This window comes from Nematolebias whitei, chromosome 10 (assembly GCF_014905685.2).
Source record: "Nematolebias whitei isolate Nwh7 chromosome 10, NemWhi1, whole genome shotgun sequence".
NCBI classification, from domain to species: domain Eukaryota; kingdom Metazoa; phylum Chordata; class Actinopteri; order Cyprinodontiformes; family Rivulidae; genus Nematolebias; species Nematolebias whitei.
Window position 1 is genome coordinate 13,367,256 of NC_056507.1, and position 18,611 is coordinate 13,385,866.

General features: G+C 37.9%; 2 protein-coding genes across 2 annotated transcripts in view; one reads left to right on the plus strand and one right to left on the minus strand.

Annotated features, from left to right (window-relative positions):
- ndrg4 (NDRG family member 4) overlaps window positions 1–14,570 on the plus strand; it is a gene marked incomplete in the record, with an annotated part of 75,708 nt that extends 61,138 nt beyond the window's left edge. Inside the window, 11 exon segments of the mRNA XM_037683373.1 lie at window positions 790–850; window positions 1,353–1,439; window positions 1,519–1,575; window positions 1,800–1,903; window positions 1,989–2,045; window positions 2,269–2,320; window positions 6,710–6,757; window positions 6,896–6,931; window positions 7,033–7,084; window positions 7,266–7,304; window positions 10,669–14,570. Coding sequence (XP_037539301.1) covers window positions 790–850; window positions 1,353–1,439; window positions 1,519–1,575; window positions 1,800–1,903; window positions 1,989–2,045; window positions 2,269–2,320; window positions 6,710–6,757; window positions 6,896–6,931; window positions 7,033–7,084; window positions 7,266–7,304; window positions 10,669–10,823 — 748 coding nt within the window.
- Window positions 14,571–14,800: 230 nt separating this feature from the next.
- Window positions 14,801–18,611, minus strand: part of LOC119416179 (olfactomedin-4-like) — a 4,790-nt gene continuing 979 nt past the window's right edge. The window contains exons 4-7 of the mRNA XM_037683372.1: window positions 17,696–17,852; window positions 17,274–17,501; window positions 15,346–15,514; window positions 14,801–15,263 (exon numbers count right to left, since the gene is read on the minus strand). Coding sequence (XP_037539300.1) covers window positions 14,801–15,263; window positions 15,346–15,514; window positions 17,274–17,501; window positions 17,696–17,852 — 1,017 coding nt within the window. The remainder of the gene's footprint in view (window positions 15,264–15,345; window positions 15,515–17,273; window positions 17,502–17,695; window positions 17,853–18,611) is intronic.

An 18,611-nucleotide genomic window follows, 5' to 3' on the forward strand; every position in this document is an offset into this window, starting at 1 on the left:
ATATATATATATATATATATATATATATATATATATATAGACTAAAATAGACTACTACTTACTATTTGTACTGCTATTCCTACTTCGCGGTTTTTCACTTAAGGGGTATGGATCCCCCACGATAAATGAGGGACTACTGTACTGCAATAAATCAGGGAGGGGACTGGAACCCCGAGGAGCAAAGAGCTGGTTAAAGTTCTTGTAGTCAAGGGTGATAATATTATTGCGGATTCTCCTTACTATGGAGGTCTGGGTCAGACGTGGGGAAGGTTGACCCCATATGATTCCAGGTGAAGGAGGTGCAGGTGTTCAGGCGAGTGGTAGGCAGGCGTGGCGGCAGCTGATGAGACAAAGAGGAGCTCAAGATCCAAAAGGAGGGTTCAGGAAACAGAAGGACATCAAAAGAGGACATCAAACTCAATGGAGGCACGGAGAGAAATACAAATTATTAATGTTTGGTTTTAAACATAAGTAGAAGCCTAGAACAAGACTACCGATGGCAGGTAGTGCTTCAGCTTTGGCTGAGTGTCTTCTGACGCCTTTTATGCTCCTCATGCTCATCAAGTCGAAGATCCACAGGTGTAGCTAATTACAGAACTCCAACAATTACCGTACTGATATGAGTCATCGGCAAAGAGATGTAATTTTACCATTAATTGTCCACATTCCCATGTTATTTATAATGGCTTATTGTAAATATTATTAAGAAAAAAAAACAGTATCCTATTGGTTGAGAAACTGAGCATGCATCAGGACATCCTGCTGATTATTATTAACCTTTTTTTTCAGATTCAAGAGCATTGTTGGGATTGGAGTTGGAGCTGGAGCTTATATTCTGGCAAAGTTTGCTGTAAGTTTAGCTTCTTTGTGCTGTAATATTAAGATGTTCAGAAAGGGTTGGAAGATAAGCAAACAATGAAAAAAACTGATTTTTTTTTATGTCTCTGCAACAACGCTGTTCATCGTTAATAAACTTCTTTGCTGCAGCAACTTTGTAATTTCTCATGCCGACATCTAGAATAAAAATCTGCGTGAAAACACGTGTCCTAAATTAAAAAACGTTCAGATGCAAGCACATAAATTCGCTTCTGTAACTGTAGCGACATGGCTTCCAAATAGCACATTAGTTTCTGGAGATGACAAAAGTGAAGTAATGTGTAAAATGGAAACTGTGCTGTTTTAAAAGTCACAACTTTCCTTCAAAAGAAGCATTTAAATGTCTGATTGTACATGTTTATACTGTAAAAATGTTTAAAGGCAGATTTGTGCACGCAGTCTTTGCTTGTAGTCGATACGTAGCTCGCTCTCTGTTGAAACGAGGCAGAAGTTTAGTCTCTGTTCTGTGCTCGCAGCTCATCTTCCCTGACAAGGTGGAGGGTTTGGTTCTGCTCAACATCGACCCGAATGGCAAAGGATGGATCGACTGGGCTGCCTCCAAGGTACCTTTCTACCAACATACTTTGATTTTATTTGAGTTATTTACATTTCAAATAATGAGTTTTCCTACTGTTTCCTCAGCTGTCGGGTCTGACCAGCAACATCCCTGATATTGTGTTGCCACATCTTTTCAGTCAGGTAAGATCAAGATATCAAGAAATGACTGACCAGCTTGGATTTTTTTTTCTCCAAATTAGATTATTTGATTAGTTTAGGGGAAAAGAAAGCACCGTAGTTTGACCCAAATGTTGAGACGTATTTGGGAATGATGCTACCAGTATAATTAAAACTCATAAGGCTAATAAACAAATCGTCTTACTTGTAATGGTAATAATCATTTGTATAATCGTGTGTGTGCACAGGAGGAATTGGTTGGCAACACAGAACTGGTTCAGAGCTACCGACAACAGATCAACAACTCGATCAACCACGCCAACCTGCAGCTCTTCTGGAACATGTACAACAGGTGAACGAACATCTTGTCACTTCAGAGGACACGTTCTCTGTAGCTCAGAAGTCCAACAAACTCTTATCATTTTTGCCGTTCACAGCCGGAGGGACCTGGAGATGAACCGTGGGGGGTCGGCCATTAACGCTAAAACCTTGAAGTGAGTTTTCAGACACAGTTGTCACAAAAAGTAAAGTCTGACAAAAGTTTGCATTCTATTAAAATCCAATAAAAACACTCCTTCACATGTAAGATCAGGATTTAGATGAGCACACTTTTTTCTTCTAGCAGCTTCTGAAATGTGGCCTTTAATGGTTGCATTATGTCGTATAAATTTCCAACAATTATAGTTATGGAAAATACATGTGATGGATTCTCCGTAGATGTCCTGTGATGCTGGTTGTTGGTGACAATGCTCCTGCTGAGGAGGGAGTGGTGAGTCCTACATCGTCTGATTTTATTTTTCATGACATGTCTTGTGGAGAAAGTTGGAAATTGAAACTTGTAAAGTTCAACTTACCTGTAAAATGCTGTAAATAAAAAAAACATGTCTTGGTATAAAAACTTGGTTCACTTGTTCACATATCCATAATAAACAACAAAAACAGATAAATAAAAGTAATAATAAAAATACCTAAAAAGGTTTGTTAAATCCTATCAATGCTTAAGAATTAATGTTTTAACATGCTTCAATACGTTTTCCCCAAACATCAGATCTTCAATAATTTATTCTTGATTCTGAAGACACACAAGACAAACCACCTCACACCTCACTGCTACAATTATTCTAGAATCACCAAATATTTCTGTTTTATACTGCAGGAGGAAGACAGATCTTCCACACATGTGGAGAACACCTAAACTCTGCATGGAGACATACAAAGCTAGTTAGATTTGGTTCATGCAAAGCAAAAGCTAAACATCCAAAACAGTTCAGCTCCCCATTCACAGTTGCCTTTCGAACAATTCAAATGACCAAAAACGTCCCAGATAGTGATTTTACCAAATATATCACATTCAACGAAATAATGTAGGTTTGTGCTGAAATTAGCTGAAAGGTGAAGAGTGTGTGCAAAAAAGACTGGATGAAAAACAACAGATTTATAGACAGAAAGGCCAAAGGAAAGGACAAAACAATCTAGAGAAATTTACATTTCTGTGAAAATGCAGTGTGAACGCTTATTGCTGAAAAACTTGCTGGAAAAACAGCTGAAATTGGCTAAAAACATGCTAAAATTTAGTTGAAATTGAAGAACAAGCCTAACTTAGCAGAAGAAAGAAGAAATAACATATATTTGCTGAAATAGGTTTAAATAAGCAGAAATTAACAAAGAAAATTAGGAAATTTACTTAAAAAGCTTAGATTTGCACACAGACAAAAACCTGAAAAGTAACTGAAAAGGCAGAAAGAAGTCTAAACTACCAGAAGAAAGTGGAAGGAGCTGAAATGAGCTAAAAAATGAGGAATTAGCTGAAAAAGCGAAATTTAGCACAAAACAACTAACTAAAAGTAGCTGAAATAGCAGAAAAGTGGCAGAAGAAAAAGCTGAAAGGATAACAAGTTGAAATTAGCAGAAAGGAGTTAATTAAGCTGAAATTAGCAGGAATCGCAAAAAAAAAACCTTGAACTAATCTGAAAACAGTTGAACTTATCTAAAAATGCTAAAAAAAATGTAGCTGAAAAGTTAAAAGATAGAACAAGCTTAAATGAGCAAAAGAAAGACGAAAGAACATTTGCTGAAAGAAGCAGAAATGAGCACAAAAAAGTGGGAATTATCTGGAAAAAAGATGAAATTACTAACAAACAAACAAAAAAACTGCTGAAACATGACTAAAAAGCCAGAAAGAAGCTGAAATTACAAGAAGGAAGTGGAGAGAGAGCACATTTTTGCTGAGTTAGGCTGAGTGAAAAAAGTGGAACTAGCTGAAACAGCTTAAATTAGTATAAAAACAGCTAGATGAAATAGTAGAAAAGGCCAAAACTTGCAGAAATAAGCTAAAAAGAGCTGAATATTAGCAAAAAGAAGTTAGAAGAAACACAAAAATGATGTAGTTAGCATAATCTGAAAGGAGCACAAAACTGCAGAAAAAAGTTTTAATTTGCACAAGGAAGTCGGAAGAAGCTGAACCGGAACAAAATGTAAAAGGAGCAGTAGAAGGCTGTAAAACAGATCTAATGATTTGAAGGACGTAAAATGAGCTCAATTCATTTAGAAAAAAAAATATGGCAGGAAAGGCTAAACATTTCAAAAAGCTAAAGCTGCACCAATACCAAAAGTCATAGCAGGATTGTGCAGAAAGAGCTGAAGTTTTGATTTCTGGTTTGTTGAAATAGCTTGAAAACTGCAGCACGAGAAACGTGCAGAAAAATGTACAGAAGAAAAATGGATCGCAATAGTGTGAATGTTTCATAAACATTCACACAACAAAAACAGGAAACAAACAAAGACAAAAATAGAGAGAAACAAAAAGCAAAGGTTTCTAAATCCTCTATGGATGATTAAACATCAGTAAAGAAAGGCTAAAAATAAATGTCATCTTATCACAGAGTTTCTGTTTCCTCAGCTGTCTTCCTCCTTCAGCTCAGCTTGCTTCCATGATTCAGAGTAAATAAATATTCATTTAAAAGAAGCTGCTTCAGGTAAACAGAAACAGGTCAGCCAGCAGAGACCTGGTCCCTGTCCAACCCTCCTGGCCCTCCGGGGACACCGCTTCTGTCCATCTGTGTATCTCTGTGTTGTTATGACGCTTGTCTTTGCTACTATGCATGTGTGTGTGTGTGTGTTTGTGTGTGTGTGTGTCTGCAGTCTCCAGGGGGCAGATAGCCTTGCTGTGTCTCTGGGGTTTCCTTGTTTAAAGTGACCCAGATGTGTTTGCTTCTGCACCGGTTATTCTGCCGCCCGCTCAGATTTAAATCAGACCTCTCCTGTCAGTGAAGACAGCCGGAGTGGACAGGGAGGCTCGTTGTAATAAAACTGCCTATGGACAGGAGCGTAGCATAAATACAGAGAGGAGATGTGGGTGATGTAAACAAAGCTTGATTTATTGAACATAGATGGGGGTCAAGTTCATACTTAATAACTGCAGAGTCACTTCAAAAGCAAAGGAATTGAGTTTAGTTTGAAAGATGCATTCATTCTTAACTTAACTTTTCATCCTTCTTCATATTTAGAAGTCTTTTGAAATAAATTTGCGTGAATGACTTTTAGTTGCAACACAACTTTCATTTCAGTTTTGCTTTAATTGTCATGTTTGTGCGATGACCTGTGTGATTTAGCAACTAGTACAAAGAGTTTAAACGCATCGGAGTGAAATGAGCTGTCATGTGCATGATGCTCGCTTTGTGAGTTCACGTCTGAGCAGTCATGCATTAAGTGTGAGCATTTGTGCACATCTGTCTAATTTCTGTGTGTCTGTGAGGCTGAGTGGATTCAGCCCTGCAGCACACAGCAGGATCTGGGTCAGCCACATGCATACACAGGAACATAATCCTTATAAAACATTACACCGTGCACTGTTTCCTTTAAATGTTGATTGTCTGCAACTGGAATTTAATTATTTCTAAACTGTTTTCACTTTTGTGATTTAACTGAAGATGCTCAACATACAACATGGAAACACTTGCAAACAAAGAAATAACACAAATACAAAGGTTAGAGTTGATTAGAGAAATTGTATTTCCTGTAAAAATGCAGTGTGAATGCTTATTGCTGAAGGACTGGCTGAAAAACAGCTGAAATTAGCTAAAAGGCTGAAAGAAGTTTAAACTACCAGAAGGAAGTGAAAGGAGCTGCAGTGAGCTCAAAAATGTGGAATTAGCTGAAAATGTTAACTTTTGCACAAAAACATCTCAGTAGCTGAAATATCAGAAATAAAGTTTAAAGCATAACAACCTGAAATTAGTGGAAATAAGTTAATTAGGCTGACCATAGCAGAAATTACCGCCTCCCCCCCCCCAATTTAATTTATCAGAAAACAGCTGAAATTAGCTAAAAAATGCTAAAAAGAAAAAATAGGTAGCTGAAAAGGTAAAATTAGTGTTTGCTGAAAATAGCAGAAATTAACACAAGTGGAAATTATCTGAAAAAAAGCTGAAATGAGCAAAAACAGCTGAACAATAGCTAAAAAAGCAAAAAGAAACTTACAATACTTAAAATAAAGCATGGAAGAGAGCACATTTTTGCTGAATTAGGCTGAAAAAAGTAAATGAGTGCAAAAAATGTGGAATTAGCCAAAAAAAGGCTACAATTTGCATTAAAAACAGCTAAATAATGGCTGAAATAGAAGAAAAAGCTGCAACTTGCAAAAATAAGCTGAAAGGAGCATATCAAGCTAAAATTAGCAGAAAGAAGTTAGAAGAAGCACAAAAATGTTGTAGTTAGCAGAAAGAATCTGAAAGGATCAGAAAACAGCTGTGAAAAAAAAAACAGCTGAAAGAAGCTGAAAAAAAAGTTTAACTGTGCACAAAGAAGCTGAACCAGAACAAAATGTGAAAGGAGCAGTAAAAGGTTGTAAACAGATCTAAAGATTTGAAGGATGTAAAATGAGCTAAATTTATTTTCTATGAGAAAAATATGGCAGAAAAGGCTAAATATTTAAAAAAGCTAAAGTTGCACCAATACCAAGTCATAGCAGGATTGGCCAGAAAGAGCTGAATGTATGATATGATTTGTTGAAATAGCACAAAACTTGTGGAACGAGAAAGATGCCGAAAAATGTAGGGAAGAAAAATGGATCACAACAGTGTGAACACTTCATAAACATTCACACAATTACTTCTGGTTTAAAGTATTGATTACATGAGTGCTGCTTTTTGTCTGTCAGGTTGAGTGCAACTCCAAACTGGACCCAACCAACACCACCTTTCTAAAGGTAAACTTAAGCCCAATCTCACCCACAGCCTTTTGGGGCTTTTGCTTTTGTGACTTCTTACTTCACACAACAAGGTGTTTTTTTAAGTTTATTATGTCATCATCAGTTTGGTTAATAGATGCTCTCTTTTCATGACAGATGGCCGACTCTGGTGGACTTCCCCAGCTCACACAGGTAACACACCATACGATCAGCAGAGGGTTAAAAACATCAGACAGACCAGTAAACATAGCATTCATGATCTCATCGAATGAAACTGATGTGTTATCTTGCAGCCTGCCAAACTGACTGAAGCCTTCAAGTATTTCCTGCAGGGAATGGGCTACAGTAAGTGTCCGTGTTTACACTCTGTCCAGAATGTGATTTCATGATGTATATTTCTGATCATTTCTTGTCTAGTTATTTCAGCAGGACTTCAGTTGTCGGATTTATTGAGCAATGTATTTCCTGCAGAGGGACGGGACATGTGTTAATCTTGCCCTCTGTTTTCCTTGCCCCGTTCTTTCAGTTGCTTATGTGAAGGATCGGAGGCTGAGTGGAGGGCCAGGTACTTCCTCCTCCCCCATTCGGCTCTAAACTCTTACTGCTGCCCCGTTCGATGGCATTTTCTATTTCTTTTGGTTCATCTGTTGGGTTATGAATAATAATTTTGCGCTGTGATTATCTCTTTTAATTTTGCTCTCATTTCTGTTGTTTTCTTTACCCCAAGAGCATTGAACCCCATTGTCGTTTTATCGAACACAATTTTTCCTTCAGTGGAAAAATACACAGCCCTCACTCCTCTTTCCCCCCATTCCTTCTCATTGCATCACCAATATTGCTCTTTGCATGGCGTTATGCTAGCTTTGAGCAAAGCCCCATGAGCTATGTTCCTAACAAATCACAAAAATATACAAATAAATACTCACAGATCTCTTTTAATGTACCCCACTGAGTTTTAAGATGATTGGCTTGAAGCTTTTGTTATGCACCATACGGAAGATTTATTAAAAGTAAATACTTCACATGCATTCAAAAAATGTATTTTACGGTAAATCTGTTAATTTTGAGGACATTGATTTTAGTAAGAGTTGTGTTAAACTTTATATTTAAACATTGCAGGCATTTCTTCTGATATTTGGACTGATACAGTTATTGACAGAGATGCTAAATGAACTTAAGGTTTTCTTCTCTTGAAGACTTCGGAAACCAAAGACTTCTAAAGAGAGAGTAGGGCCCAGTTGGTGGAGATTTGTGACCCTACAAACTGACATGTTTTATACTTTAATACAATGAACATGATGTTTATTATTCAAAAATAATTAACTCAGTTGATATTAGCAAGCATGTTGCTGACTACAGCAGACTTACAATACACTGAAGACAATAACAGACAAATTGTTTTCTTGAAGTACATTTTGTGATGTAATGTTTCAACTAATACCCCCTTATAAAAATAACATTCAATTCAACCTTTATTTATACAGGTTAGTCTCACTGAGCCTCGAGGACTCATTTACAAGAGAGACCTGATTTTAACAAAGAATAATGACAACTAGACGACAATGACAAAAGTAGACAATCGTAAAAGGCAGCATGCAAATTTAAAAAAAAAAGAAAGAAAATGATGTTAAGAACAAACAAACAAGAACAAGGTACATATTAAAGTGATATAAAATACTAAAAACAGTAACATAGACATAGACAGCATCCAACATCTGCAAGGTGTTAGCAGGATCATTCATGCAAATAATGTCACCATAGTCATTGGAGGGAAGGAAAGTCACAGATATAAGGCGTTTCCTAGCATTCAGAGTTAGACAGGATCTATTTCTGAAAAAGAAACTCAGTTTAACTTTCAGTTTCTTTACCAAATTTTTGATGTGGGGCTAAAAAGAGAGATGTGAATCGGCTGAGATACCCAGGTATTTGTAAGAATCGACAAACTCAATAGGAACAGCATTCAAAGACAAAATCGAGGGAAGGTCTGCTGGGACCGACTTCCTGTTTGAAAACAACATCCCTTTGGTTTTGTCTGCCTTTAGTACAAGTTTGAAATGGAACAAATCAGACTGGATGATGTCAAAGGCGGATTGCAAAAGCTGGACAACCTTAGAAACTGTTTTAGCTCAACACTGTATCATCAGCATAGGAATGTAAAGATGCATCAGGGATGCTCTGACCTATATTACCTATATAGATTGTGAATTGGGTGGGACCTAAGACAGAACCTTGTGGTACACCATTGTTACACCATTGAACATTATTATGTTAACATTAACATTAGAAGCCAAATGCTTATTCAGATGGTTGTAGTGACAACAGGCCACAGGCCTGGATCAAAGTGTAGGACTATAATTTGTTTGGTGGTCAGGAGCACCGTTAGAGGCTGTTCAGAGTATCAGCTGTTATATACAGATTTACAGTGAACGCCACATGCCCTCTGTGTTTAATTAGATAACAACAGTGCAACATAACACTGCTCATGCTGTTGTCTTGCAAATCACACAACATATTTTAGCAAGCAGTGACCACAGCAGGTCAAAAACAGTTCAATTTAATTCAATTCAGTTGATTTATATAGCGCCTAGTCACAACAGAAGTCATCTCAGGGCACTGAACAGAAACATTCATATACATAAAAAGTAAGTTAATAACATTAATTATCTGGGGAGCAGACTGCTTTGAGTTTAACTTCATCGCAGACTCTCATCCTGAGCAAGCATAAAGGTAACAGTGGAAAGGAAAAACCCCTTAATGAAGAAGAAGCCTCCCTCAAAACCAAGCTCAGGACAAGTGGCCATCTGCTTCGATCGGTTGGGTTTGAGAGGAACAAGAAGGAGGAACAGATACACAATGGCAGTTCGAGAACCACATGTTAAGATAGAAATAGTATAAAATGAAAAATATTAAATTTTAACAATTGATTTTAAGAATTTAGGTCAATTTGTCCTCCAGTAGTATAAGCTTATAGCTGCATAACAAGTCAACCCTAACTATAGGATTTATCAAAAAGGAAAGTCTTAAGCTCAGTCTTAAAACTGGACAATGTGTCGGCCACATGGACACAAACTGGAAGTTGGTTCCACAAGAGGAGCCTGATAACTGAAAGATCTTCCTCTCATTCTGCTTTTGGAAACTCTAGGAACCACAAGTAAACCTGCAGTCTGAGAGTGAAGTGCTCTGTTAGGAAAATATGGAACAATAAGATCTGTAATATAAGATGGAACTAGGTTGTTGAGGGCTTTGTAGGTTAGAAGTAAGATTTTCAATTCTGGATTTGACAGGGAGCCAATGGGGAGAAGCTAAAACTGGAGGAATGGTATCTCCTACTAACTCCCATTAAGATTCTGGCAACAGCATTTTGGATTAACTAAATCCTTTTTAAAGATGTATTTGTCCACCAAATTGTTTGAAAACAATCAAAACAAACACTAAAGGTAAACTCACTCATCAACATCCTGTAACCCCCTTTGTTGAATAAAACCTAGATAAAGTGGACATTTCAAAGTATCAAAAGGCATTCATATAAACAGTTCAATAAAATGTTGAGTTGAAAAAAACAAAAAGAACAAAAAGGCGGAATTTTCAGAAAATTGCCAAGGATGGCTTTTTAATAGTTTTAAATCAGCTGATAGCGTTGGTTTGGCTCAGGACAGATTGTGTTCAGACTACCTAACAAGCTAACATGGTGCTAACATGGTGCTAACATGGTGCTAGCAACGTGTCTATGTAGACACATTGTTTAAAATCCCTAACTATTCATGGCTGGTTGACTTTTTCACCAGCTACCAACCAAAAAATCCTTTAGTTATCTACATTAGCATGTACTCCCTACATTCCCTCAACATCAGCTGATTACATGTTTTTCTTTTACAAACCCCAACACCTAATTCTTCCATTTTTATTTTGTTTCTCTGCCTTCCTTCCAGTGCCCTCGGCCAGTATGACCCGCCTGGCTCGCTCCAGAACGGCCTCTCTGACCAGCGCTGGCTCCGGGGAGGGGAACCGCTCTCGGGCCTGCACCAACTCTGACAGCGCCGATGGAGTCGGTGCTGTCACCCAAACCATGGAGGTGTCGTGCTGAAGAGCCACATACTGACGGAGTGAAAGAAGAGGCTGAGGGGAAGGAGAGAGAAAGTAGGAAACAGAAATGATGGGAGCTGGGGGTTAACATTAGCTTGAAGAAGCTCACGGCTCTTTCTGTCTTCGTCTTTTTTCCTCCATATCCCTTTAATGTGCCATTTTCTTTCCTCTTTCGCTGTAAAATACCATAAGTATTGTTACTAATGCACCCAGCAGACCTTTAAATATCCCCCCTTGTCCCTCCTTTCCCCCCACACTGAAAGATTTAACCAACTGGTTTTGCTCTTGAAGTGTCAATCTTGTGTTTGCTAAATGTTCCTCATTATTGCCTGCGCCCTTTGAACACCTCCCCCCACCACCACCACCCCCCAACTTACATACACACAAAAATTTAAAAAATACAGCTGTCTTCAAAACAAATCTGCACAGCAATATCTCACGAAAAGCTGCCATTAACATTGAAAATGAAGCTGAAAATGTCAAATGTGGGGAAAAAAGAAAGAAGAACTTTGAGGGGGGGTGCCATATGGGGGGGTAATGTAAACAGATAAAGTGTTGTGCATGTGTCTTTTGAAAGTATTACCTGTTTATAGCATCTCTCTCTGCGCTGTTGGTAAGGATGATTCTTTCCACGAGGAGCAGGGAAACACAAAGTGGAGGTGAGTCCAGACTTGGACAGACAGCACCACCAAGCCTCGCTGTAGTCGAGTGTATTGGTAGCTCTTAGACACGATTCATTAGCTGATTTAGAGCATAAATAGAGCACAGCACATTGATTTAAAGCTGCACTTGGTAGAAGTTGATGTAAAAATGTAAAACCATAATTTGAAAGCAGCAGAGTATTATTATTTTACCTGGGGTCTGTTATTCGTCAGTAAAAGCATCTTTCTTAAGACAGGAGATGAAACCAGTTTCACCACTAGACCACCAGGATCTGCTTTTATTGCTGCAATATCACAATGACAGAGCGAACAAGGTGGAAGTGGTTTATTTTCTTTTATAACTTTTGCGCTAGATGACAATCTGGAGCTGCGTAATAAACCGTGCACGTAGAACTAGAACTGTCGAATGAACTGCGATTGCTGCTTCAGCTTGTTGAACTCCGCTTGTTAGAAAAAGTGAAAACACGTTTGCTCATTATAGGCATGTGAGAGTTAATTCATTTATTGAACGTTTCTTTTTTTTTAATTTTGCACTTTCTAAAGATGAAAAAGCTTGACCGTGAATGGCCTTATAAGAGGTGTCTGTTTTTACATGCTTGGATTTAGTGTCTGTTAACGAATTAAGCTGTCAAAAAAGTATAGCATCTTGCTTTACATTGTAAGAAAAAAAAAGACTGTGAAGCTCTTCACCAGCATGCCTTTATTTGTGAATTTAGCATGAAGATGTAATGATGTATATCTGCATTAAAGACTGCTTCAGAATGATGTTTAAATTTAGCATGCACCGTACGTAGTTATCATTTATTACGTTTGTTAACGCACTTGTTAGTCTCATAAGAGATTAATCAAAGCCAAATGCTCTCATTGAAATTGGAGGAAGCTCTAATTCCTGTCATGTGAGCAAACTGCTAATTTTTCTGACGTAACATAAGAACGAGTTAGATAATTAAAGTCTAAAGTTTTTCTATATTACTGCTGTTTGCATCCACTTTAGTGTTATGTTGCTGAATGCAGCTTTAATCTTTGTGCGTCCAACAAGACAATCTGCTATACAAATAAAACCTAGAAGTACAACGTATTTGCATGTGAATGTGATTTTTAGGGCATTCTAGTACGAGTAGTATCTAACAATAGGGCATTCTTCGATAGATCAAGTAGTTGAGTATGTAGGTGCAACCACTGTCATCGTCTGTAGCTCCACTGCATGGATGTGGTTCTGGCCATAGTCGGACCTTTGTGGTCTCTAACTTGACAATCACACACTGATCCAAACCAAACTAGACCGGGGATCCGAGGCAGAACCATGCCAGTCGAAATGGCTTTTCTGCAGGACGGCTGCAAAGAGCTTCCCTTACAGCGCGCAGCCCCTCTGCATGTATAAACCAAAGCTGCCTACCTGCACACAGACTCACAGGATCTCCTCGACTACAACACATTTCCACACATGTTGAGAGGAAAACTGCGTGGGCTGGGCTTTGTGATGGGATTGCTCTAAAGAAACGACTGATATACACAAAATTAACACCTAAAAAAAATCTATCTTTACAAAGTTAGTGGATGTTTTGGTGTTCTCTGTAGCCATAATCTCAGTAGTTCAGCTCTTTTAGTCGTACATATTTACATCAAGTGTAGTTATTGAGCAGAAAAGGCATGTGCTGTTGTCTGTCGTTGTTTTGGACCACCTCGTTGGAGATCAAACATGGCGCTCCTGGTTTTGTGGTGCAGTATTTATCACTTCACTTCTTCGTGCTTTAAGTAATAATGATAATAAAATAAAATAAAACTTTGGTCCTCTGTAGGAAGCAGTGTAGCTTCCAAACATTGAGGTGTGCAATTCCCTGAGGCCGCCTGTCAGGGGCGGGGCTTTTTTGGCGCCATTTGGGCTCCAAGCTCAGAATGTAGGGCAAACCCCAGCCACCTTAACAAACCAACAAAAAATCCCCTTAAAAATCACTTGGTGCCCCGGCTCTCACAGGCAAACCCAGCGGCACCCTAAAGGGCTATCAGCTGAAGTCACTTTTCAAGATGTTGGTAGTGTTGCAGTATCTGAGCACCAGGGGGCGATGGAGAAACATGAACAAGAAGTGGTTAACAAAACAGAGAGAGATGCTGACCTGAAACATAGTTGAATGAATGTTTTAAAGGAAAAGAATGTGAACTCGTTGAAGCATGAAAGAGTATTTGTTGTTCATGTATTTAACAATATAAAATAAGCTTCATGTTTTAAAGACGTGGAAGAAGGAGACGATGAGATCAGATCAAACAGCCCGCGACCAATTTCACGAACATTCACGGTTGCATGTTGTGGAGTTTGTGTACGATCATCTTTCAGTGTTTCTGCTCTTCACAAAGCTATTTTCTGCCACTTACTTACACTCTGGTTTCCTCCTACACCACTACAACCCACACTGCCTGGGGGGCTCCTGAATGTATCTTGTCCCTTTTTGAAGTGCTGTACAGTATTGTCAACCCACACCTCATTCTCACTCTGGTTTGCACTTCTTATCTTTGTCCCTCATTTTTGACATTTAACCCAGTACTTAAAAAACGAGCTCCTTCCTCAGCTTTCCTCTCCAAGGTCTTTAACCGGTAATGATGACTTACGAGCGTCCACAGCTCTTGCAAGCTGGCACTGGATCAGTTTGTGTAGACCTTGGTCCTCCTTGCTCTTGTAGATACTTTTTATTTATAGAGCAGGTTTCCAGTACCGAACACTAACCACTGTTAACGTGACAAAACATATTTTTATTTTTTTTATAGGTAACTGTAGGGTGTAACATCATACTGGTACAATAATCTTGATAAATGTGTTACTACTACTCTTATGCTTCTTCTTACTGCCATTATGAATCATTTGTATGAAGCAATAAGTTCTTTATTTTCTTGTTTGTTTTATATTGTGGGAGTCTTCCCTGTTAGCTTGTTTCTATTCACGACTGTAGAAAGACTCCTACCTGCTTCATTGTCATTCAGATGTGTATTGTAAAATTTAAATATAATATATATACTATATAAATACAAAGTTAGATGTCTCTGTCCATGTACTGATCAAGTAACCAGTAAGAAATAAAGGATAAATGTCGTAATTTCTGAATTCCGGTGTCAAGTTATTTGTAAAAAAAAAAAAAAAAAAGTGGAGTTTGAACATGAAGTTTAACAAAACTGTATTTTTTTGCAAACAAAATTGCAAAGCAGAAAAGGGTTTTCTTTAAAAAGCACTGAAAAGAGCACAAGTAGAATGTGGCTACAAACAAACCATCAGCTTTATGATTCTTTATGGCATAAAATGATATCTGTGCCATTATTTGACAGATTTTTACAGATAAAAGTTGCTTCTCTTCTCAAACAAAACCTCATAGGAGACCAATTTGGAGTCACAGTAGGCATACAGCATCTGGTCCAACGGGCTGTAGTTTAAGGAGAGAATGTTAGGAGACATCTTATCTATGAAAATACCAACATTTAAGTTCTCCTTCCCTGTTGTGGTGTCAAACGAATAAAAGATCTCTTCCAAGTTTTTGTCGACGTAGCGCGTTGCATAGAGGACACCGCAGACCATGAAGGTGTTGGTGACACTGCTTTTGGGAAATGAAGTGCGCCAAGTCTGACCAAGACTCAGCAGCTGGTTCTCCTCCTCCTCCACCTTGGATAGAACCAGGTTTCCAAAGTCCTGATTGGTGGTGTACACCACCCAGACACCAGACTCATCTGTGATTAGATCCAGGTCAGTGAACACGTAGCATTCGTCAAGGTGGCAGAAATTAGCTTTGGAATTATACCTGGAAGACAAAGAAAATGGTTAGACCTAAAATAATCAATGGCACAAAAATATTGACAGGCTTCAGCATGTTTTACACCAACCTGGTTCCTTTGGGTAGCTGTAAAGTGGTAATACTCTTTGTGGTGAGGTTGAAACGACAAACAGCATCTTTGTTGTAACAGTTGTAGTACAGGGCCCCTCCATACAGAACCACGTTTGGGCCCTGAATTGTGTTGGTGGTTGGATTAGATGGATGGATCAGAACATTACCTTTTACAAAAAAAAAAAAAAATCATCAAACAACAGAAGAAGACTGTCATTTTAATAAAAATGCATTTCATGGACTTGATTCTATGCATTCATTCAATTTATACAGGTTAGTCTCACTGAGCCTCGAGGACTCATTTACAAGAGAGACCTGATTTTAACAAAGAATTAGGACAACAGTAGAAAATCATAAAAGAAAGCATACAAATAGAGAAATGAGAGAAAATGGTATTAAAAAACAAAGTAAAAAACAGATTATACAGCGATATAGAAAACTAAAAACAGAAACATGTCTGCATTGGGTTTTTGCCATGAACTTAGCAGATGTTTGAAGCCACTTAGAGAGATCAAGGTTGAGAGCTTCAGATCTTTTTGCAAGATATTCCAGGAAACAGGAGCGGAGTAGGAGAAGACCCTTTTGCCTATTCAGTCCTCAGTGAGGGAACACCGCATGTTAGTGATGCACGGTATGACTAAAAATTTGTATCACAGTTTTTTTTTAAGATTCTGGCGATTTCACATAATTTTTTTTTTTTTTTTAAGTTAGCTTTTAATTTTTCCCCATGATGGTTTTCATATATGTTTGTGGTTTATTTTACTGAAGGAGTACAAGGTTTTAAGAAGAAAAAATGATGGTTAAATTGTTTTGAATGTAATGCCTTTTTTGGCCACCAAATGGCCGTATAAGACTGTTTGAACCTAAGGATGGATAGTGAGGGAGGGAGCAGTGTCTCTCTTTAAGAAAAAAGGGAGGGAGGCCTTTTGATGTGACATGGGCTGTCTCTCCTTCCTTTCTTTTGGTTCTCAAAATGGTGGACGCACGGGGTGGTTTGAGCTCTTTAGCCTAGCATTTTTCACACAAAGCTTTTAATTAAAAAATCAGTAAACAAGTTCTCAGCTTCTTTTTGCAGAGAAAAACAACTTTTTACATGAAGACACAGGTTTCAACTGTGAATTTTGGAGCTTCGACCATATGGAGTTTTTTTCCCCAACGTCGGCCTGTTAGCTTAGCTTGTAGCTTAGCTTTTCAGCTTAGCACCATTTAACGATCCAAAAACGCGATTTTGGATGGTTAAAACATATTTTTAAAGAGAAAAGAGAAAGGGAGAGGTCAGTGAAGAGCAACGGAGTTGAGCCTTTTGTCATCCAGCGTCTTCAGTATGAGAGAGCTATGAAGAAACGATAACGCCAATAAATAAAAATGAGGTTGATCATTTTCATTTATCATGCGATTAACTGGTTTATTGCGACAGGCCTAACTGTTTTTATTGTGCAAAATGCAACATATTAAAAATAAAAGTTATGTCAATTTTAACACCGCTTTCTTTTCAAAATAAAATATTTAAGGATGGTTGTATAAACTTTGACCTAAAATTCTCTGTGTTTAAGAAGCCAAGTGTTGCAAGTATTTAAGTATTGCACAAGTAAGACAAGCTGAACACGTCATCCTTGAAGCCAAGGTATTAAAGTATTAAAACGCCGCACAAAACGTGCAGCAAATAAACATTCCAAATGTGGATGTACATTAATATTAACATCCAACGTACAGTATTCATTTATCAAAAGTGCTATAACATAAATCGTTACTATAGCTTTAACTGAAAATGCTCATTTTAGACTTCAGCTGTTCTAAGAAGCAATGGTGGATTTAGGAGAGGGGTTTGGGCCCTGCTCCTTCAGAAAACAAGATGAAATGATTATTTTTTTTTCAAGTTCGGGATTGGCCTTTAAATGCTGTTGACCTCACAGTTCAGCGTCTCACCTGGGGTGCTCACTCCAACAATTATAGAGCTCAGGGTGGAGTAGAAACGGACGTAGTGGGCATAGATGTTGCTGGACGTCAACATGACCAGCCAATGCCAGCTCTCCTTCCCCTCCTCTGGCTTGGGATCCCGACCCCAGGCTCCATACTTGTACGAGCCAGGATACTCTCCTGTTGTGAAGACTCTTGGCCCAGTGACGTTCAGAAACCGACCATGGGGGCAGGTTCCTGGAAACATTGTAAAACGTTAACACACAGAAAGAAATCAAGCATTTAAAAATATATATTTGTTTTGTAAGTTATTTCCATTATGTTCTTAAGTATTTTCCATGATTAAAAAAGCTAATTTGAAATCCTTTATGATGCAAACAGTCTCTTTCACCTCCTCTGTTAGTTTGGCTTCAGGTCAGACCTGGTCTTACCCTCTGTATGCTTAGTGGGTTGGGGTCTAGGATGAAGTCCACCATTCCTGCACTGGTCCAGGTCTCTCTTTAGGCGCTGGTTGGCTTGTTGTTTCTTCATCACCTGCATGGCGTCAAAAGTTTCCAGTTCCTCCATTTTTTCTTTTACATCCTCCAACTGAAACAGAAGCAGACGGTCAGTACATTTTTTTATTTTTTTGTCACATACGGGACACAGATGAGCCTGGTACTTTGTACATCTAAAGTATTTTTTTGTTGCTCTGTAGGTCAAGACAAAAAATTACTTGGTAGTAATTATAAATATTACAACTTCAATTAACTTGTTTAATTCACAGCTGAATCTCTTTTATCATTTAGGGATGTAAAGGAGCCACCATCACCAAAAGAACCTGTTTTTCCTGTTTGCTACTGTCAAATAGGTTTTATTGTTAACAGTTATAGATATCTGGCACTTTGAATCAGTTTATGTAGAATAAAAGATCTTTTTTTAAACGGTTTGTCTTTTTTTTTCTATTGAGGTTTGCACAGACTTCTGCCGTGTACCGGTTTGGTTTTCCTCATTAAAAACAATCAGGGTTGTTTTACAAGAACTTAGTTTGTATTTTAGACACTGCTCATCTCTGAAGTGAACAAACAGCTGATTTGATTTTTTTATTTATTTTTTTATTCTGTCATCCTTTACCAGTACAGGGAAAAGAAAGTAGATAACAAAATTACCAGTAATACTACTACTACTACTACTACTACTATAATAATAATAATAATGTCCAAGTGTTCAATGTGGTTCCGTGTGCTCTGTTGTTTGGGAAAAGGAAAGATAATGGATGGATGAAAATCTAAAACCAAGCTGAGGTACAGTTCCTTACTTAAAAATAATTATACATATATATATATATATATATATATATATATATAT